The 20,592-nt window shown below is 38.4% G+C and overlaps 1 protein-coding gene across 1 annotated transcript in view; it reads left to right on the plus strand.

Annotated features, from left to right (window-relative positions):
* Positions 1-20,592, plus strand: part of MCF2 (MCF.2 cell line derived transforming sequence) — a 71,343-nt gene that overhangs the window by 31,310 nt on the left and 19,441 nt on the right. Inside the window, exons 11-19 of the mRNA XM_053917264.1 lie at positions 3,115-3,152; positions 6,003-6,091; positions 7,382-7,448; positions 8,156-8,271; positions 8,373-8,442; positions 10,249-10,341; positions 12,178-12,270; positions 13,502-13,627; positions 14,303-14,524. Coding sequence (XP_053773239.1) covers positions 3,115-3,152; positions 6,003-6,091; positions 7,382-7,448; positions 8,156-8,271; positions 8,373-8,442; positions 10,249-10,341; positions 12,178-12,270; positions 13,502-13,627; positions 14,303-14,524 — 914 coding nt within the window. The remainder of the gene's footprint in view (positions 1-3,114; positions 3,153-6,002; positions 6,092-7,381; positions 7,449-8,155; positions 8,272-8,372; positions 8,443-10,248; positions 10,342-12,177; positions 12,271-13,501; positions 13,628-14,302; positions 14,525-20,592) is intronic.

Genomic DNA, 20,592 nt, shown 5'->3' on the forward strand with positions numbered 1-20,592 from the left:
AAGCCAGTTTGGCATCTAAACCCAGCAGCATTCATTCTTGCATTTTGCCTACAATTAACTCTCTCTTTTTCATAATAATCATCGATTATTCTCTCTGTATTAAACTTAGCCCTGGAAAATGATTATATAAAAAGTAGATTAGGTTCTTTCATCGAATGACCACTCATAAAAAAGAAAATAAGAAAAACAGTTGGCAATGTTAAAAGAAATCAAGCTTTCTTTCATTCCATAGACTCTTGTGTCATCCACAACAAAACTATTTGTTGGGAGTAGGTTAGATTTGGTGCAATTTCAGGCTGCCTAATGTATTTATAAGGAAGAGGGCAGCTTACTGAATAAATGACATGGTTAGATAAATGATTTTATTCATCATCCATCATGGTTTACAAATTAAATCAAAGCATTACTTATGCTACAAACACTGTTCATTTCACCTAATTGCTCTATGAATTATATAATGGGGGTTATAACAATCAGTTCCAAATAATTCTCTAAGCGTTTTAATTACTGAGCCAGATATAGAAGTTTTGTTCAAATCAAAACATAAGTGTTAATGTTTCATAAAATAAGTCAAACTGTTCTTGTTCTTTGTTTTTAGTTTTTATTAATTCATATAAAATAGAATCCTGTGCCTAGCATAGTGCCTGTTCCACCTAGCAGGATATAATAAGTATTTGTTGAATGAACAATTAATACAGAGGGAAGTTAGGGAAGAACATCATCTATGAGGGGTAAAATGTGGTTTGAGCTATGAAATCTGTAACTGTAGTCTTGATCTTTCTCCTAATCATTAAACCTGCATTTACAATTTGCCTCCTCGAACTTCCTGTAGACAACTCAGACTCAGCATACCACAAACTGATTGGCTCCCCTGCAAGCGTTCTGTTCTTCCTGTGTTGCTCATGTCAGTGGATAGCACCATGATTCCCAGGCCCTTGGCTCCCCCTTGTCATTCATGCCCCCCCCCCCCCGTAATCAGTCAAAGTCCACTTCTTTCCATTTTCACTGATATTTCTCACTGCCACTTACCTAATCCAAGCTAATATCATCTCTTGCCTGGACAGCTGCAGCAGTCTCCCTGTCTCCCCATTTTCCCTTCTCAAATGCCCTTAGTTACCTTGCCTTTGGACTTCACAAATACTGTTCTCTCTCAGGAACACTGTTCCTGTCCCTTGCCCTTTCCCCTTTGCTAGCTCCTTTAGATAAGCCTTTCCTTCCTGCCTCTCCTCCCCTGCACTCAGTTCAGTTAGGTGTTCAAGCTATGTGATGACAAGTCCCCCCTTCATTTCTTCTCAGCTTTAATGTTATTTCCTGTTTTGTGTTTCTCTTGATAGACTGTAAACTCTGTAAGGACAGGAGCTGTGTACAATTCATGTTTGTATCTCTAGCACCAAACACGGAGCTTAGCACATAGTATAGGCACTCAATAATTTTATATACATATTTTCATTGTTAAAAGAATGAATTCTTCTATCTTGCTTTTCAGAAAAACTTGCATTCGTCCTAAGTTGTAAATATCCCTTTTTCATCTCTTAATGCATTTGCCAATAATTAATTAGCACAGCTAATTACTGGAGCTCCCTAAGTTACCTTTATAAATCAGTTCAGATCTGTATATCAGGTGTCTTTTAAGTGGTGGACATCAGTGTTTATTGAGAAATTGATTTTATATGATAATTGCCAGTAAGTCTAATTTACATTTATAGGTATATGATTATATGCACATGAAATTTATATATAAAATGTATTTTAAATAAATGAAAGTGAAGTATAAAATTTAGAGAACGTAACAACATAGCCTTTCCCTGAGTGTGCCTTGCAGTGGCTCCTGCCGAGGAGGAAAAGACAAAAAACGATGTTTCTTCCATGCAGAGGAGAGACCTACGCAGCCCGTGTGGGTGGCAGCCTTTTCAGCAGCCCTGAGAATTAGGAGCTTAAATGACCTAGTCTTTGAGTGGACCATGCCCTGGTCTTTGTAGGAACATCTGGACTCCTTGCTTAACAATATAGGGGCTCACCCTTTTTAAACAGAAGAGAAAGATTAAACAGAAAGAAAAAGAAAAGATTAAGCAGGAAGAACAGAAAGATTAAAGCTTGGAATGTTGATGAAGTTGTTTTTAGTTTTGTTTTGTTTTAGCATTTTAACATGCTTCACAAATGTTGTTTTATGTAGTGGTTAGAAACACGGATTCTGACAGTACATGGTTTGAATTTGAATACCACCTCTGCTTTTGGGACAAGATATTAACCTTCCTTATTTATCTTTAAAATGGGGTTAGAAGTAGTATTTATCTCTCAGGGTAATTTGAGGATTAAAAAAGAAAATGCATGTGTAGTGCTTAGAAGAGCGCCAGCATGTTGTAAGTGCCAAATCAATGCTATAATTATTAGTTAAATTTAGACTTTGTTTTCAAAACTCTTTTTTTTTGGAGTTCAAAACTCTTTTTGACCCAGCAAATCAGTTCAGATCTCTGTATCAGGTGTCTTTAAAGTAGTGGGCATCGGTATTTATTGAGAAATTCATTTTATATTAGAATATCCAGTAAGTCTAATTTATATTTATACCTTATTATATAAACACAAAATGTATATATAAAAGTATATATAAAATATATTTTAAATAAATGAAAGCGAAGTATACAATTTAGAAAACAAAAGCATAGCCTTTCCCTGAGTGTGCCTTGCAATGGGACCTGCGAAGGAGGTACAATATAATATAATATTATAATTATAATATATATAATATAATAATATAATATAATATAATATAAAGTATGTGCAATATAATTAATGCTTATGTGTCAAAATGATCACTAAATCTGCAAATAAATTATGAGTAGTAACACCTCACTTCATGCTTGCTTGGCAATCAAGCAAGTGGTTGATGAGAGAGAGAATGGGTTAATACATGGCAAAATCATACTCAATAAGAAGTTGAGATCATATACTTAAGTTTAACCATTTGACTGTTTTGCATAATGTGATCCAAAAATACTAGTAATATAAAGACATTGAATATTAAAACCTCTCTATTTAACAAACATTCATGTATTTTTATTAAAAGTGTTGATTTTCATTCTGGTCTGAAATTATTCTTTCACATTTCTCTCCCAGGGAAGAAGACTTGGAAACAAAGTCAGAGGAACTTAAAAGTAAATACCATTAATTAATTCAAAGTTGGCTTTATTGCTGTGGTTGCAGAATTGGTATGGGAAATTAAACCATATTTTAATTTAATCAACCAGTATTGTGCGTTTGAAAGCCTAAAACAAAAAGCTGCTACCGCATTGTGTCTAATTGCAGTCCTGGCATATCCCCAGATGTATGAGCAGATTCTCAAGTGTTGGGTCAAGTTCAGAATAATTTCTGTAGAGTACCTCATGTAAGTTCCAACATCTTTTCCCTCTACCTCACCTCAATAAACACAAATAAGTGTTGCACATTTTTATAAAAGGAAATTTCTTTCATAACTAATTCTAGTCCTGTAAAGCATGGACAAAGGACGAGTTTTAATGGATCATACTTTGGGCTCAAAAAAGGCATTTTTGCTTTTCCTAATAAATACACAGTTCCTTCTCGGTTATCCATGATATTCTGGTATCTGCAGAGAGTAGCCTCATCATAACTGCAACACCCTACATTTGTGTATTCTCGATGATAAATAAGGACAAGAATATATCTCACGGAGGCAGTTTGTCATAGTGATACAGATTGTAGAACTAAGCTGCCAGGCTTTTAGTCCCAGCTCCATCACTACCTGGCTGTATAACCTTGGGTAAGTTCTCAGTTTCCTTATCTGCAAAATGGGGGTAATAATAGAGTGCCCTCATCATGGAATTAGTATAAAGATAAAATAATCTAACACTTGTGAAGTCCTTCGAATAATGTGTGGCATATGGTACGTATGGTAGTGTTCTCAGGGTTTTATACAGTTATTAGCAGGCTAGTGAATGGCCTATACTGACGTACCATGCCTGGTTATGGTGTTGTACAGCCACAAGTTCTGGTTTCAAGAAGGAAGCAGGCTGAATGCCAAATTCCATAGTCCTACCTGTCTTTCGGTTCTAATTTTAACTCACGACTACCATTACATTCCACTCTATGTGTTTATTCATTTGCATTATCTCCCAGAAAAAAAATAGGAGGCTGTGGCTATATACAATTTCTCAGTGAGATTTATAGCTGGTGAGCCTTGTTCCAAATGGAATCTTTGTTATAACCAGAGATATTGAAATTAAGAACAATGTAACAATAGCCAGAGGGGAGTGGGGAGGGGATAGTGGGGAGAGGGGTCTACAGGAGCTACTATAAAGGACACAAGGACAAAATCAAGGGGGAGGGTGGAGGTGAGGGAGGGAGGTGGGATTGGCTGGAGTGGGGTGGAGGCATGGGGAGAAAATGCAGACAGTTGTAACTGAATAAAAATTTTTTAAAGAATTAAAAAAATAAAAATAAAATAAAACCAAATGGAATCTTTACATATTTAAAAGTATAAATTGATGTTTCAGAACTCTCCAAACTTGTATTTCCGAAACCCTTTAGAAATAAATGATGTATACCTATCTGATAAGTGGAGTTTGCAGTATTTTTGGTCTTAATTACAGTATTAAAATGATAACAGTTGGTACATTGAGCAGACATAAATCGAAGCATATTCATAAAGACGGAGCATGATGTGGGTGGCAGACCATAGGCTTGACTCTCTTTTATCACTTACTAGGTATGCAAGTTGGCCCTGTTGCTAAACCTCTGAGCTTTAGTTTTCCCACCTGTAAATGGGGACGAGTGTGTCATAGCTTGCTAAATTGCTGTGAAGATTTGATATAATGATGTGTGTTAAGGACCTAGGACTGTGCCTGCACAATATATTGTATATAAAGTAATCAAGAAAGGTTTGTTCCTTTCCACCTGCATTTGTAATCAGTAGGTCATATTCTGTGGAAATGCTTTGTAGCTGATAGATCCCATACTTCATACTTCAAGGTGGATTCTAGTTGTTACAAAGTAATGCCACATTTACTTGGAGATTAGGCTTTTTTGTACATCTCAGCTGTCCAATGAAACCAGGATCCCTGGAATACTTCAGATGCTTCTGAAGAGGAAATAATCTCATTTTGTGATAAATCTCATGCAGTTGACTCAGTAAGGCAGACCGAGTCCCATAGAGTTGGCACTTAAGGTAGCAGTTGAGGATCAGGAAGGTCACTTGTGGCAAAAACTGACATGTGGCAGAGAACAGAGACAGATGAACAGGTTGCAGCCATTTCAAGAAACAGACACTTCTTCATACGTTACTAGCCCTGGAGTCTATCATTAGATTTTATCATGTCATTCATGTTCATGACTTTTTAAAAGATTTCATTTATTTATTTTTATAGAGAGGGGAAGGGAAGGAAAAACAGAGGGAGAGAAACATCAATGTGTAGTTGCTTCCTCCCCCTCCCCTACTGGGGACCTGGCCTGCAACCCAGGCATGTGCCCTGACTGGGAATCAGACCAGTGACCCTTTGGTTTGCAGGCTGGCGCTCAATCCACTGAGCCACACCAGCCAGGGCTCGTGTTCATGATTGATGCCACTGAGTCAGTGGGAAAGGGGGCCATGACATTCTGTATCCGTGGTTAAAGAATTCAAGGATTCACTTAATATTTTCTAGAAAGGTTTCCATCAAAAATCATTAATGTTAAAAGGCCATTTTGGTTCTTCAGTAAATAAACTTCAGTTATTTGCACAATCAGCTTTTCATGAATTAACCTTATTTTCCCAAAGTGCCAAATAAATGAAATATGACTTAATATATAAAATAAATTCTAATTAGTATGTTAAATCTGTTCTCTTAGACAACTCAAATCATTTTTTACTAGTGCATATTATGTCTGAAGGAATAATAATCATATTTTTTAACTTATTTCCAAAGGTAGAGAAAAACTAATTTGAACTTGATTTCCTTGAAGAAGAACTATACCTACTTAGATGCTAATTTTAGCTATTGTCGTCATTTCAGATTGAAGTGGTGCATGACTGTCTGGAGAAGACAAGTTCTGCTCCGCCCTCCAGTTTGGACAATAACAATGGCTTGGATATTTTAAAGAAGTATCTTTTGTTTATTAACAGACATTCATATACAATCTACCAGTAGGAGTCACCAATTCAGTGTTCAAGGCGAACATGCTTGGGATTTTGATTTCACAGAATGGGTTATGCGGGGTGTGATGAAGGAGCACTAGATGAGATCTAAGTCTTGGATTTGGGCCTGGCCAACCTGTGCTCAGTTTATGTGACTTGAAAATTAGAGCTTTTCAGAATCTTAGTCTCCTCTTATGTAAAAGAGGGCACATAAAAGAGGGAATGGGACAGTGCTCCAAAAGCTACAAAGGATTATGTATATGTGCAATGTTATTTTATAGATATAAATAATCATTGTTTTATTTACTTTTATAGTATTTTGTTAATATTCCACACATAACTATATCTACCTTTTAAAATTTATATCACAGAGTTATAAGTAGCCAGTATTTTAGGGCAAGGTGTATGTAGACATATACAAGGTGGGGAAAATGTAGGTGTACAGCTGTTTGTATGGAAAATAATGCCATTAATAAATACTAATACAAGGATAAACTGTGTTTCACGTACTCACAACTGTAAGCCTACATTTGTGCCACCCTGTGTGTGTATATGGTTGTTAAATGTTAATTCTTAAAGGGTAAACATTTTTTTAAAAAAGAGGCCAAAGATAGAAGTTAAATTAAGAGGGTTACTTATATTGGGGAATGAGGATGTGAATTTTAAATATGATGTCAATTGGAAATGACATTGGAAAGAAAATGTACTTTATTTTAAAGTACAGTAACAAATACTACTACAGAAACTTAAGTATGATTTATACTTGGGAAAACCACTATAATAAATCCATTTAATGTCTTGGAAAGTTTCAGAACATTACTGAGAAAAGGGAGAGATTATTCCTAAAATGCTAATATTTCTTTTTGAGGGCGAGGGAGATAGAGAGGGAACTATAGCCCAGAAACTGTGATGCCCCCCAAAAAATATTTCCCATATTTTTAGTAGTAGAGATTGTGAGGTTTTAGATTCTTAAGTTTAGTGAGTTAGAAAAAAAGGTTATTTTCATTTAAAAATAACTTCTGAGCCCCGCTCCCATTTCTTTTAAATATATTTTAGAATCTTATCTTGGGGTTGGTACTTCCTTATTCTAGAAACCATAGAATTAATTTTATATTTTGATGATAAAACTAAAACCATTGGTAGTTCCTGTGAATAGACAGTTTTTACATTAGACAATTTATAGTGATAATAAGTGAAACATTGTAATACAATTCTAAAGTGATAAAATAATTGTTAAATATAGTCTTTTCATTTTAGCCATGTCCTGAATGAGCTGATAGAAACTGAGAAGGTGTATGTTTGCGAGCTGTTTACTGTTTTGCTGGTAAGGGACTCATTGCATTTTCCCCATCTTTTCCCAAATGCTCCCTGCTACATCCATTAGGAAGTGCTTAGGGCAGTCTTCTTTTTCTGTATTCTTCCTTGATGGTCCCATATGGGTATTAAATACCCAGCAGTGGGGATTTCTGTTATGGTTTGAGGCTGCGTGTTTGTGAGATGCACATATTCAGGTTCTCTCTCAGGAGTGAGAATTGTGGATTCACAATTTATTACAGAAGAGAAAAGCTGTTCTTTTAGGGATATAGCAGGTTGCTCTAATTATTCCCATCATGCTATTTAGAGATTGTGATGTAAAGAACCAAAAATGGGAGAAGAACATTCATTTCATACAAATGTCATAGTATGCATCTGATCTGAAAAAACTGAAACACTTATTGGTGATCCGTAACATAATTTTTCATACTTGTTTCTACTTTGTTTCCTACTCTATAAACTACCCTGAAGGCCAAAGAGCAGTCGCTTTGTTCTACTCATTGAGTGGAAAACCTTCACTTCCTTGTCCTACTTTCTAAAAAAAAAAAATTGTAACGATAATGGATAAATTTGAGAACTAGAAGACTTGATTGTTAAAATTACAAACAGTTTCATGCACTAATCCCCTATACATTTTGCTGTACCTACACCTTTGGTGGCCCAATCAACTGTTGCTGTGAATATTTTTAAATGAATGAATGTATTTATTTTGGGTAGGGATATAGAGCGGAGATGGACAATCCAGAGATGTTTGATCTTATGCCACCTCTCCTGAGAAATAAAAAGGATCTTCTCTTTGGAAATATGGCAGAAATATATGACTTCCATAACAAGTATGTAATTGCTGACTTGAATTTTTCATGGTATTATTTAAAGGGCAATTGACCAATTTATTTCACATAAAAATATATTTTTTTCTCTGAAATTTTCATAGCTTTTTCATGAGCAGTCTGGAAAATTGCGTTGATGCTCCAGAAAGAGTGGGACTTTGTTTCCTGGAAAGGGTTAGTTCAATTATTATTTAAAAATATATAAATATGGACCACCAAAATAGCAGCTCATTTTATAAGAACAGATTTAGAGACAAGGTAGGTATTGTTTTTTATGTCTTTATGTTTTTAGAGGAGACACATCACTCCAGCAAGTATTTAATGCTAAACTAGGTTTCGTTACAGAAACTGATGCAATGGGGTATCAAGAGCATGCAAATGGCCATTGTGTTCTGTGCTAGCAAATGCTTCAATGGCTCAGCTTGTGACCACTGACCCCTGCGTGATCCCAGGAGTTTAAGGACCATCCTCGCTATGAAGATGTGAGAGTTGGGATCATCTTAGCACAACCATTCTTGGGTTGGTTAATTTTTAGCCTAAGAGATGCCTTGGTGTTTCCCTCTAATACATGTGAAGTCTTAGTAGACTCAAATGTAGTCTGGCGTTCAGACCCAAGGCATCTATCACAGGAAGTTTGCGTAAACAGAGAGCTGTCTGTTCTTTTTTATTCTATGAGATCAGTCAGGGTGGCTCATTTTTCCATGTTCCAAGAGTGTACTTAATACAATCGAGTTCCCAAGTTTTGTAATCATACTCTCCTCCATTAGGGTTTCCTCTCAGAATGTTCTCTAGTTCCTCCTGTTCCTGAAATAACAGTTCTGTCTTAATTTGGGGGTCAATTGGATAGAGTGATTATTGAAGGCTTCCTAATAGATATCTCAGAAAGTGTTTATGGACTGAGAAAACATTAAGGTTAAGAAAGAAATTTGTGTTGTTACCTTTCTCAACATACCCTAATTTTAAACATATTTAAACTATGTCTGGATTCTTTCCTCAGTAACAGCAGTCTCTTCTTTCTTATGGACTCCTGTAGGACTTAATGACTGTGCTACTCATTGGGGATTTTACATTTACTGTGCATCTTTACATATATTCAAACTCCAACTTCATGGAAAACTCTTTGAGGCAGGGTTCACATCCTATATATCTTTGTATCTCTCATAAAGTTAGCAGAGTTCTTGGCAACCAGTACTAGTTTAATTCATGCCTTTTCATATGTTCATTCACTCAACAGCCATCTACTAGAACCTGCTATGCGCCAAGTACTGTGCTAGGCTATGTGGTTACCAAGCCCAAGACTATTCATGGAGAAAAACAGAGAATCCATTGTATACGGTGTGAGTTATGCTATGTTAGAGATATACAAAGGGACGTATAGGGGCCAAGAAGAGGTGCATCTTATGTAGACCAGAGGTATAAATGATGGCTTTATGGAAGAGATGACTCATGAGATGAATGTTAAAAAGTGAGTAGTCGGCAGCCCATTAGATAAGGGTCAAATAAAAATGATTCCAGGGAGAGAGAATAGCATGGGCAGATGTCTAGTGGGTTATGGTACAATGATGATTTCCTAATGATAAACCAAGGACCTTGAAAGTTAGCTACAAGTTCACTTACAAGGGAATCGGGTGACTAACAGCATACAAAGATAATATTTCTTGGTACCCTATTAGCTCATGGTTGTGAAAATATGAGTCTGCTTTTATTCAGACTCATTCAGAGAAGGCTTTTCTCCCTCTAACTCTCAAACTTGGTAAGTGGAAGCTATGAAATTGGGATAACTATGTATCCATCTACCTGGTCTGATAGGCATGCTGTTCTTGGACTACAAAGAGGGTTCCTGACCCGCTGCCGATGTGGCAGCCCTTTAAGCTGCATTCCCTGTAATGCTTAGGTGCACTCATTGTCGCTCAGCCTTTCTTGATAAGAAAAGTACATGGTCACACATTGGTAATACTTTTGAATTCACTTTTATCACAGAAAGCTGATTTTCAGTTGTATGCAAAGTATTGTCAGAATAAGCCCAGATCAGAGGCAGTGTGGAAGAAGTATTCAGAATGCGCCTTTTTCCAGGTATAGTAATTTTTCTGGTTTTGGACATACTCTTTCTGGAAGATATTGGGATATTTCTTATTTATAAATTCAGTTTCTATTTTAAGTAAGGTCAAGTACTTTAAGTACTCTAATCAATATATACACATATTGATTTTCAATATATGCATGCATTGATTAAAGAGCAATTTTACCCTCCCCCAGACACACACGCGCATACATGCACATGCACACAACCACATTTATGCTGCTCCCCAGAGGCAACTGCTTTCAGCTCTTTTAGTTACTTCTTTTGGTAGCGAAATGCTTATATTGCTACTTTCCACTGTGGACCATGAGGAGTTGCCCCACCTGCCCCCCCCCCATACACATACTTTTTTCCTCCAAATCATTTAATATAGTTATATCATAATTTTGCTTAGGGTGGTATGCAATGTTAAATTATTAAGACTCTGTGGTTTCTATGCTTAGATGAGTTATGTGCCATAAGATGGTTGTCTTTCCTTCCCTTCTGTTTTTCTTGCAGTTGTCTTTTTTACTCAATCTTCTAGGTACTTATCCTTATTCTACCTCAACTTTTCCCAGTGTAAGAGTTACATAAGTCTCTTTTAAAATTATTTATTTATTTATTTTTTTAGAGAGAGGGGAAGGAAGGGAGAAAATGAGGGAGAGAAACATCGACGTATGAGAGAAATTTTGATCGGTTGCCCCTCACACGCACCCCTACCAAGGACCTGGCCTGCAACCCAGGCCTGTGCCCTGACCAGAATCAAACTGGAGACCTTTCGCTTCTCAGGATGATGCTCAACCAACTGAGCCATGCTGTTCAGGGTGTATTTAATTACTTCTTAAACAGACTTTTAACAACCATTTTTTTTCAAACCCTCATTTTTTTTCAAACCCTCTGCTCACCTCCCACTTTCAGAGGTACTTGGTGTCTGTAATTCATTGTTGGAGGGGAGAAAAGTGTTCTATAACATAAATTGAATTGCTCCCTGGCTTTCCCCTCTGTCAACTTCAGATTTACTTTCTCTTATGTACTCAATTGGTTAATGTTGTCAATTTGGTTTCCGGTTTCCAAATTTTGTCAATATTTTTTTTCTCTCTCATCTTTGTAACTTGGATTTTGCCTTGTAAAACTAACTTTGTCATCATTTTAGTTAGGTTTCATGAGTGAGGAGAGCTCAATGCATGTATCTATCCACCATCTCTGCTAGTTGATGACTGTTTGAGTTAGATTATATATTGGATTTTATCCATATCCAGAAGGGGACCTGGATCTTACATAGGTGTAACTTCTCCCACTCCTTTTGTGTTCTGCACTTCTTCATCCTGTCTAGCCCCCATATTGTCCTTACTATGGACCCTACAATGTTCCCAGGACCCAAAGTCATGACCCTTATATTTGTAGTGGCAGTCAGACAACAATTAAATGAAATACAGCACCAGTTGATGAGGACTGTATTTTTCTTGTGATATTAACAAAAACTCCTCTCATGCCCAGTCTGATTTATATTCAGTAAAACCTACTTCTTTTCTAGGCCTTGGCCTATGGAGCTGAGGCTTTTGTTAATTCTCTTGGATAGATTGAAGAACTTTTTAATAATGTTCATCTGTGGTTACTCATTGCTTTCTCACCTTTTAAACATTCCACATCAAGGTGAATTTATATGTAAAACTTAGTCTTTGAAATTTTGGAATTTTCTGCCTCTAATGGCCATACCATTGGTAATGGTGATTTTCTGGTAAATTTGCCTTATGAGTTAAGAAATCAGCATGCATTGGGTCTAATCACTTGGCATTTTCACAGGTATATGTTTTAATTGAAATTGATTGATAATTATATTTTAATGACAGGAATGCCAAAGAAAATTAAAACACAGACTTGGTCTAGACTCCTATTTACTCAAACCAGTGCAACGACTCACTAAATATCAGTTACTGTTGAAAGTAAGTACATTAAGCATTTGCTTCTTTACTTACTTCTTTGGGTCAGATGTGCCAAAGCCATTAAAAAGGAAGTAGCTGACTAGGAAGCACTAGACATGGGGAGACTCAGTGATTGTGAAGGTTAGATTTAGTGGTAGGATCAATTCAGTGTGGCCCTGGATTCACTGGCTGTGCAAACACTGGAGGCATATCTGTAAAGCTGAGAATATCAGGCATCCTTCTAGCTGTTTAATTATCCATACAAGGTACAACGGCATGTGTATAACATTTACTGCAGAACTTTTATTGTTGTTGGATAAAAAAACTATGGTACATTTACACAATGGAATTCTACACAGCAGAGAGAAAGAAGGAGCTTATACCCTTTGCAACAGCATGGATGGAACTGGGGAGCATTATGCTAAGTGAAATAAGCCAGGCAGTGAGGGACAAATACCATATGATCTCACCTTTAGCTGGAACATAATCAACAGAAGAAAAAAGCAAACAAAACATAACCAGAGACATTGAAGTTAAGAACAATCTAACAATAGCCAGGGGGGAGTGGGGAGGGGATAGTGGGGAGAGGGGTTTACAGGAGCTACTATAGAGGATATGGGGACAAAATCAAGGGGGAGGGTGGAGGCAGGGGAGGGAGATGGGTTTGGCTGGGGTGGAGTGGAGGGATGGGGAGAAAATGCAGACAACTATAATTGAATAACAATAAAAAATAAATTAAAAAAAGAAGAAGAACTAAGCAAATACTTCTTAGAGTTTTGCAACTACATTTCATACGGGTCTTCTCAATGGAAAGTGAAGATGGTACATCTCATGTAATGTGAGATGTGTTAATTATGAATGCAGCAGAGCTTGGTTTAAAATGTATTTCCACAATGTTCTACTGTATATGCATACTAAATGAAACAAATTGCTGTATCTAGAGGACCAAAAAATGTACAGGTGCTTTACAAACTAATCTCTAGTATGTCCTAACAGTTTTGTTCTTTAGCTGCAAAAGCATTGAATGTGCTTTGCTTCACAGTGTTTACTCAGTATTCCTTGTCTTCTCCAATTGGATATTGTTATTAAATGTAGTATTAATGTGACAAATAACATATAAAATAAACTACTCAAAAAAGTGACATTATTTGGAATTCCTCCTTGAAAGCATGTTGGCCAAAATTTTGTTCATTTTTCTCTACCTATTAATGTCTTCTTACTATTAAGTTTAATTCTTGACTTCTAATTACAGGAATTATTAAAATATAGCAAAGACTCTGAAGGATATGAACAATTAAAGGAGGCACTTGACACAATGCTGGATTTACTGAAGTCGGTTAATGACTCTATGCATCAGATTGCAATAAATGGCTATATTGTAAGTAGACTTTAATGATTATCACAGTTTTAAGGGGTAAGCATGTTCATATCCCTTTCTTCCTCTCCTGGAGCCAATTGAGAAATAAGAGGAGGCAGACAAATGGAGATAGACCCAAATGTCAGCATTATTACTGATAATGCTGAGTGGAGAATTGGCTTCAGATGACCAGCCAAATGGATTTGTGACATCCCTCTTGTCCCCAGTAGTCTACTTCTAAGTCCAAACTTTGAATGATCTTGCTTGAAGCAATATTTGGGTCTTCTAAGAAGACATATTGCCCCAGAATTGCTCCTTGTCCTAGTCCAGGATAGATATGGAAGAAAAAGATCAAATCCTTAGAGTTACTACCTCCCATTGAGGAAATTTGGACTAGTTGATGCCATCGCCAATCAGAATCAAGAAAGAGTTGGGGAGAATCACCCTGTCTCAACTACCTCCACATGGAGACATGAAGCCAGGGAAAAGGAAGCTTCTCAGATGTTTTACTCCATGGTGATTTTGTAACTATTTGACACATAGTATGTTTTAATATAAAAATTTATGATGAAATTTTAAAAGCTTATCAGTTATGCTTCAGGGTTTTAGTAGTTTAAGCTAAACACTCTAGCGTTGATGTCAGAAATCTGAATGTAGCTCTGCTTTGTGCTAATGAGTTTTGATTTTCCATTCTAGGGAAACTTAAATGATCTGGGAAAGATGGTAATGCAGGGTGCATTCAGTGTTTGGATTGGACACAAAAAAGGCGCTACAAAAATGAAGGATTTTGCTAGATTCAAACCAATGCAGCGGCACCTTTTCTTGTATGAAAAAGCCATTGTTTTTTGTAAAAGGCGTGTTGAAAGTGGAGAAGGCTCCCTTAGATACCCGTCATACAGTTTTAAGCACTCCTTAAAAGTAAGACAATTTGAATTGTATAATGTAATATTCTTTCACATATATTTTCAAGCTTGTGTACTTTTTCAGTTCGAATAAGCAGGTTTTATATTTTACTGGCACATCCCTTTGTTTAAACAAAATCTTGCTTTAATTGAGGTATACTTTATGTATGACATTGTATTGGTTCCACATGTACAACAATGGTTTGATATTTCTATGGATTGTGAAATGATCACCACAATAAGCCCAGTTAACATCCAATACCCCACATAGTTAAATTTTTTTCTTGTGATGAGAAATTTTAAGATCTACTCTGTTAGTAACTTTCAAACATGCACTATAGTATTATTAACTATAGTCACCATGCTATACATTACAGCCCCAGGATTCATTTATTTTATAACTGAAAGTTGTTTTCCTTTAACAACCCCCCCCATTTCTCCCACCTATGAAATCTTTTTTTTTTTAATATATTTATTGATTATGCTATTACAGTTGTCCCATTTCCCCCCCCACTCCACTCCATCCTGCCCACCCCCTCCCTCCCACATTCCCCCCTTATAGTTCATGTCCATAGGTCATACTTATAAGTTCTTTGGCTTCTACATTTCCTACACTATTTTTACCCTCCCCCTGTCTATTTTCCACCTATCATCTATGCTACTTATTCTCTGTACCTTTCCCCCTCTCTCCCCCTCCCACTCCCTTAATGACAACCCTCATGTTCTAGTTGTTTGCCTAGTTTGCTCTCGTTTTTGTTTTATGTGTGGCCGTTAATAACTGTGAGTTTGCTGTCATTTTTACTGTTCCAATTTTTGATCTTCTTTTTCTTAGGTAACTCCCTTTAACATCTCATATAATAAGGGCTTGGTGATGATGAACTTCTTTAACTTGACCTTATCTGAGAAGCACTTTATCTTCCCTTCCATTCTAAGTAATAGCTTTGCTGGATACAGTAATCTTGGATGTAGGTCCTTGCATTTAATCTTGGGTAATGTAATTATGATGTGCCTTGGTGTGTTCCTCCTTGGGTCCAGCTTCTTTGGGACTCTCTGAGCTTCCTGGACTTCCCGGAAGTCTATTTCCTTTGCCAGATGAGGGAAGTTCTCCTTCATTATTTGTTCAAATAGGTTTTCGATTTTTTGTTCTTCCTCTTCTCCTTCTGGCACCCCTATAATTCGGATGTTGGAACGTTTCAAGGCGTCCGGGAGGTTCCTAAGCCTCTCCTCATTTTTCCAAGTTCTTGTTTCTTCCTTCTTTTCTGGTTGGATGTTTGTTTCTTCCTTCTGGTCCACACCATTGATTTGAGTCCCAGTTTCCTTCTCATCACTATTGGTTCCCTGTACATTTTCCTTTGTTTCTCTTAGCATAGGCTTCATTTTTTCATCTGTTTTTCGAATAGATTCAACCAAGTCTGTGAGCATATTGATAACCAGTGCTTTGAACTGTGCATCCGATAAGTTGGCTATCTCTTCCTCGCTTAGTTGTATTTTTTCTGGAGCTTTGAAGTGTTCTGTCATTTGGGCCATTTTTTTTTTTTTTTGTCTTGGTGCGTCTGTTACTTTAAGGGGCGGAGCCTTAGGTGTTCACCAGGGCGGGGTAATGCTGGTCGCAGCGCTGTGACGCTGTACGTGGGGGAGGGGCCGAGTGGGAGCAATGGCGCCCGCCTCACTCTCCTCTGGATTTCAATCTTTCACTCCGATACCCACAATCAAACTGGGCCACTCTGGTGCTGGTTCCCGAGTACGTGGGCCTGTGCACACTCTAGGCCCCTGTGGGTCTCTCCAATGACCTCTCCTGTGAGGCTGGGAGTCTCTCCTGCCACCCCAACCCCCACGGGCGTTTTCAATCAGAGGTTTGAGGCTTTATTTCCCTGAGCTGGAGCCCTGGGTTACTCAGTCTGCTTCGCTCCCTGCCGTTTGTCCGGTTTATCTGTGGGCGAATGTGGGGCTACGGGGTGCTACCCGCCGCTCTGCCTGCCCCACTCTCCGCCACTCTGAGTCCAGCCCTCTGGGTTTATCTGTGCAAATGTGGGGCCACAGGGTCTGCTAGTGCTCGGACTGCCTGCGCCATTTGTCCCACACTCCACCAGTCTCAGTCCCGCCACAGCCACGCGAGTCCTCTCCACCCCGGTGCCCGTCTCCGCCCCTCCTACCAGTCTGGATGAATGTCTATTTTCTATTTCCTTGGTGTTGGTCCCCCTTGCTGTTCAATTCTCTGTCAGTTCTGGTTGTGCGAGGAGGCTCAGTGTGTCTACCTACACCGCCATCTTGGTTCTCCCCACCTATGAAATCTTAAGTAGAAATCTTATATAGCAGTCAGGTTAAGCAGAACTTCTCAGCCTGAAATGACTGAGGGACGGCAGAGCCTTGCCTCCATCTTTTCCTCTCTTACTCCAACCCTTGGCAGTCCCCAAGGGGGCTCCCTAGTGTCCTGAAGAGCATAGTTTGAAATAATGAGAAGTGAGCTGGCTTCCGCATGAGCACTCTTATCACTGTTATTGGGTGGAGTTCTTGGCCTTGGTAGCAGGGAGCCTTTATAACAGAAGAGACTAGGAGTAAACAGTTTCTTCCTTTTTCTCAGTGTAATTTACAAATGGATGTGTGCTTAGCAAATCCCCACCTTCCTATTTGTATCCTTCCTCCATTCCCTAGCATCTCCCTTCCTCGGTGTTCAAACCCACCTACAGCTGAATCCTATTCACTCCTGTCTTGTCCTATCATCCTTTGAAATGACTTTCTCCTCTCCTATAACCCAAATTTGCATTCTGTTCTAATACTAGCTTTTATTTTATTTTATTTATTTTGTAATCGTTGTTTAAGTACAGTTGTGGCCATTTTCCTCTACCACTCCCCCCACCCCATCCATCCCCACCTCCCACCCTTTATCCTACCCCACTTTGGTTTGATATGAAAATGAGAGCAATATTGTTTCAGGAAGTCATAGTCCAGTCCAATGATACTCCCAGCTGGGCCTGACATTTCACCAGAGGAACTTGCATTTCACATGAGTCTGTAATTGGTGAATTTGACTTTTTTACACCTAATTAATTTTTTCTTTCAAGTTTTAAATTGTAAAAGCACTATAGCACTGGTTAGAGAAAATTCGGAAAATAGAGAAAATTATTACCCTTGATTCTCCAAAAACTATCAGATCTGTCATTTTTCACGAACATGTCTTTTCATAGTTGTTATACAAGGGGGTATCCCCCCAAAATCCTCGAATTGTCTTCTGGAGGGTGGGCCCCTTGTAGTATAGGCTTCCTCTGCTAGGTGAGTGTTCTAGGAACCCATCTGTACCAGTGTACTAGCTGGTGTTGTTGTGAGAGGCTGTGCTCGGTCTCAGTGAATTTTATTTTTATTTTTTTATTATTTTAAATTTATTTATTTATTTTTATTCAGTTACAATTGTCTGCATTTTCTCCTCTTCCCTCCACCCCACCCCAGCCAGTCCCACCTCCCTCCCCCACCTCTACCCTCCCCCTTGATTTTGTCCTTGTATCCCTTATAGTAGCTCCTATAGACCCCTCTCCCCACTATCCCCTCCCCACTCCCCTGTGGCTATTGTTACAATATTCTTAATTTCAGTGTCTCTGGTTATATTTTGTTTGCTTTTTTCTTTTGTTGATTATGTTCCAGTTAAAGGTGAGATCATATGGTATTTCAGTGAATTTTTTTTGAAGACTCTTTCCACATGTTTGCCCATTTCATGGTGGGTGATTTACGAGTACACCTGCCCACACTCTGCTGAGTGTTCAGTAGTTTTTGCCTGAAAATGGCATGGCCCTCATGGCCCACACTCTCTATGCACCTGGTCCCACCCCAGTGACTTTTTTTTGTTGTTTCCCTGGATGAAAAAAGCCCTCAAAGGGCTTTTTTTGTCGATGTGGGAGAGGTGAAACAAAAAACAATCAGAAACACTAAAAGGCATCAAAATTGGATTCAAAACCTGTTTTGAACAGTGGAAAAAATGTCTTGACAGGTGCATTGCATCAAATGGAGAGTACTTTGTAGGTGACTGAAGTTTAAACACGTAAGAATGAATACACAATTTTTTTATAAATAAACTCTGGGTTTTTGGGGGGTCCTCCCTCGTACATTTGAGAGTTGATGAAATTTTTATCAGCAATAATAAAGAGGACAAGCAAAGTGTTCTGAGATAGGCCAGATGTGTTTGTGTCAGAAGGCTACTAGATAAGCAGGCCCTGCTTTTCACTCTTCCCAGAGGGTCACCAGTTCCCTGCTATTCCTAACAAGGTTCCTGACCAGGTTTAGGACTCCAACTTCTTCCTACTGTCCACTTTCCCTGGTCGCTTCTGAGCTCAGAGCAATGTCACAACTTCTTTAAAATTCTCACATTTTAAAATAGCAGATGCCCAGCTGCTCCCTTGATATTAGCAACCCACCTCCAAAGCCCCTCAAATCCTGAAGGGTCTTTTATGTCTCTAATAAACACTGGTTGAGAACCAAGAATTTGCAGCTGATCTCTGACAGGGTTCAGATCTCTTGCTCTCTGTATACCTATTTCTTGGGAAGGTACTTGACCTTCATAAACGTGCTTGCCCCAAATTCATTGGGTTCACTTTTTTACTTGTGGGATAACCTATTTAATACCTAAGTGTTTCTTGTTTGTATTGACTTTTTATATTTTTAATCCTCGCCTGAGGATAAGTCCATTGATTTTAGAGAGAGAGAGAGAGGAAGGGTGTAGGGGAAAGAGAGAGAGAAACATGGAATTGGTTGCCTCCTGTACTCGCCTCAACCAGGGGTTCGAACCTTTTGGTGTATGGGAATGATGCTCCAACCAACTGAGCAACCCGGCCAGGGCTGTATTGACTTTTCATGTTACCTTTAATTTGTCACAATGATGGACCCACCAACAGAATATTTCTAGAGTACATTAGAGTAAGGAGGGACTGGTATCAGGTAATGACGTCATGAGAATTCAAATTACAGTAGTCACCATGGAAACAGAGATGGGATAGATGCAAGAAACATTTCAGTGAAAGGTACGCAAATGGGCTTGCTGAGTTATTGGATACAGGAAATAAATGACATTGGAAGGAAAAAAATGAGTCGGATATTTCTTTGGTTCCCCAATAATTCTTGGTATTTGTAATAAAAAAGATTACCGTATTTTTTCGGACTATAAGACGCACCGGACCATAAGAAGTACCTAGGTTTTAGAGGAGGAAAATAGGGAAAAAAAAAAAAATTCTACCGCCGCCACTCCCTCCCCCCGCTCCCAGCGAGCCAGGTAAGCTACATTCGGACTATAAGATGCATCCCCATTTTCCTCCCAAATCTGGGGTGGGGGAAGTGCGTCTTATAGTCTGAAAAATACGGTAACCAGTGATGCCTACAAGGATTTAGACTAGGATTACTAGCAAAATGGTGATGCTTCTCACAGAGAAAGATGGAAGTTAGGCTATTTCCTAATCCTCACTATGCTTACCTCCTCTTCCTTACCTATCACGAGATTCCAGAATTAGATCATTGCTAGCATTACTAGTCATTGTGTTAGGCTGCAATTGGTTTACTGGTTTCAAAGTCTTCCCCTTGGTAGAGAGGATCAATGCAGATGCTGTCTACAGCCAGGCAACTTGTCTCTCACCGTCAGTGTACTGGTGCCTTGACTTCATCATATCAAGCTGCAATTCTTTGGCCTGACAATGTACTTTGTAATGATTGTGTGCTGCATGTTAACTTGACCTTTTCTATGCAAAGGAAAGTCCCTAAGGTAGGTCCCTAAGGTTAGTCAGATGGAGAGATTTCACTTCTTCAGAGCCTTCACTTTATGCATTTATTATTGTCATCTTTTTTCAATATTTTTATTGATTATGCTATTACAGTTGTCCCATTTCCCCCCCTCACTCCATTCTATCCTGCCCCCCCTCCCTCCCACATTCCCCCCCTATAGTTCATGTCCATGGGTTATACCTATAAGTTCCTTGGCTTCTACATTTCCTACACTATTCTTACCCTCCCCCTGTCTATTTTCCACCTATCATCTATGCTATTTATTCTCTGTACCTTTCCCCCCCTCTCCCCCTCCCACTCCCCTATTGACAACCCTCCATGTGATCT

This window comes from Desmodus rotundus, chromosome X, assembly GCF_022682495.2.
Source record: "Desmodus rotundus isolate HL8 chromosome X, HLdesRot8A.1, whole genome shotgun sequence".
Taxonomy (NCBI): Eukaryota; Metazoa; Chordata; class Mammalia; order Chiroptera; family Phyllostomidae; genus Desmodus; species Desmodus rotundus.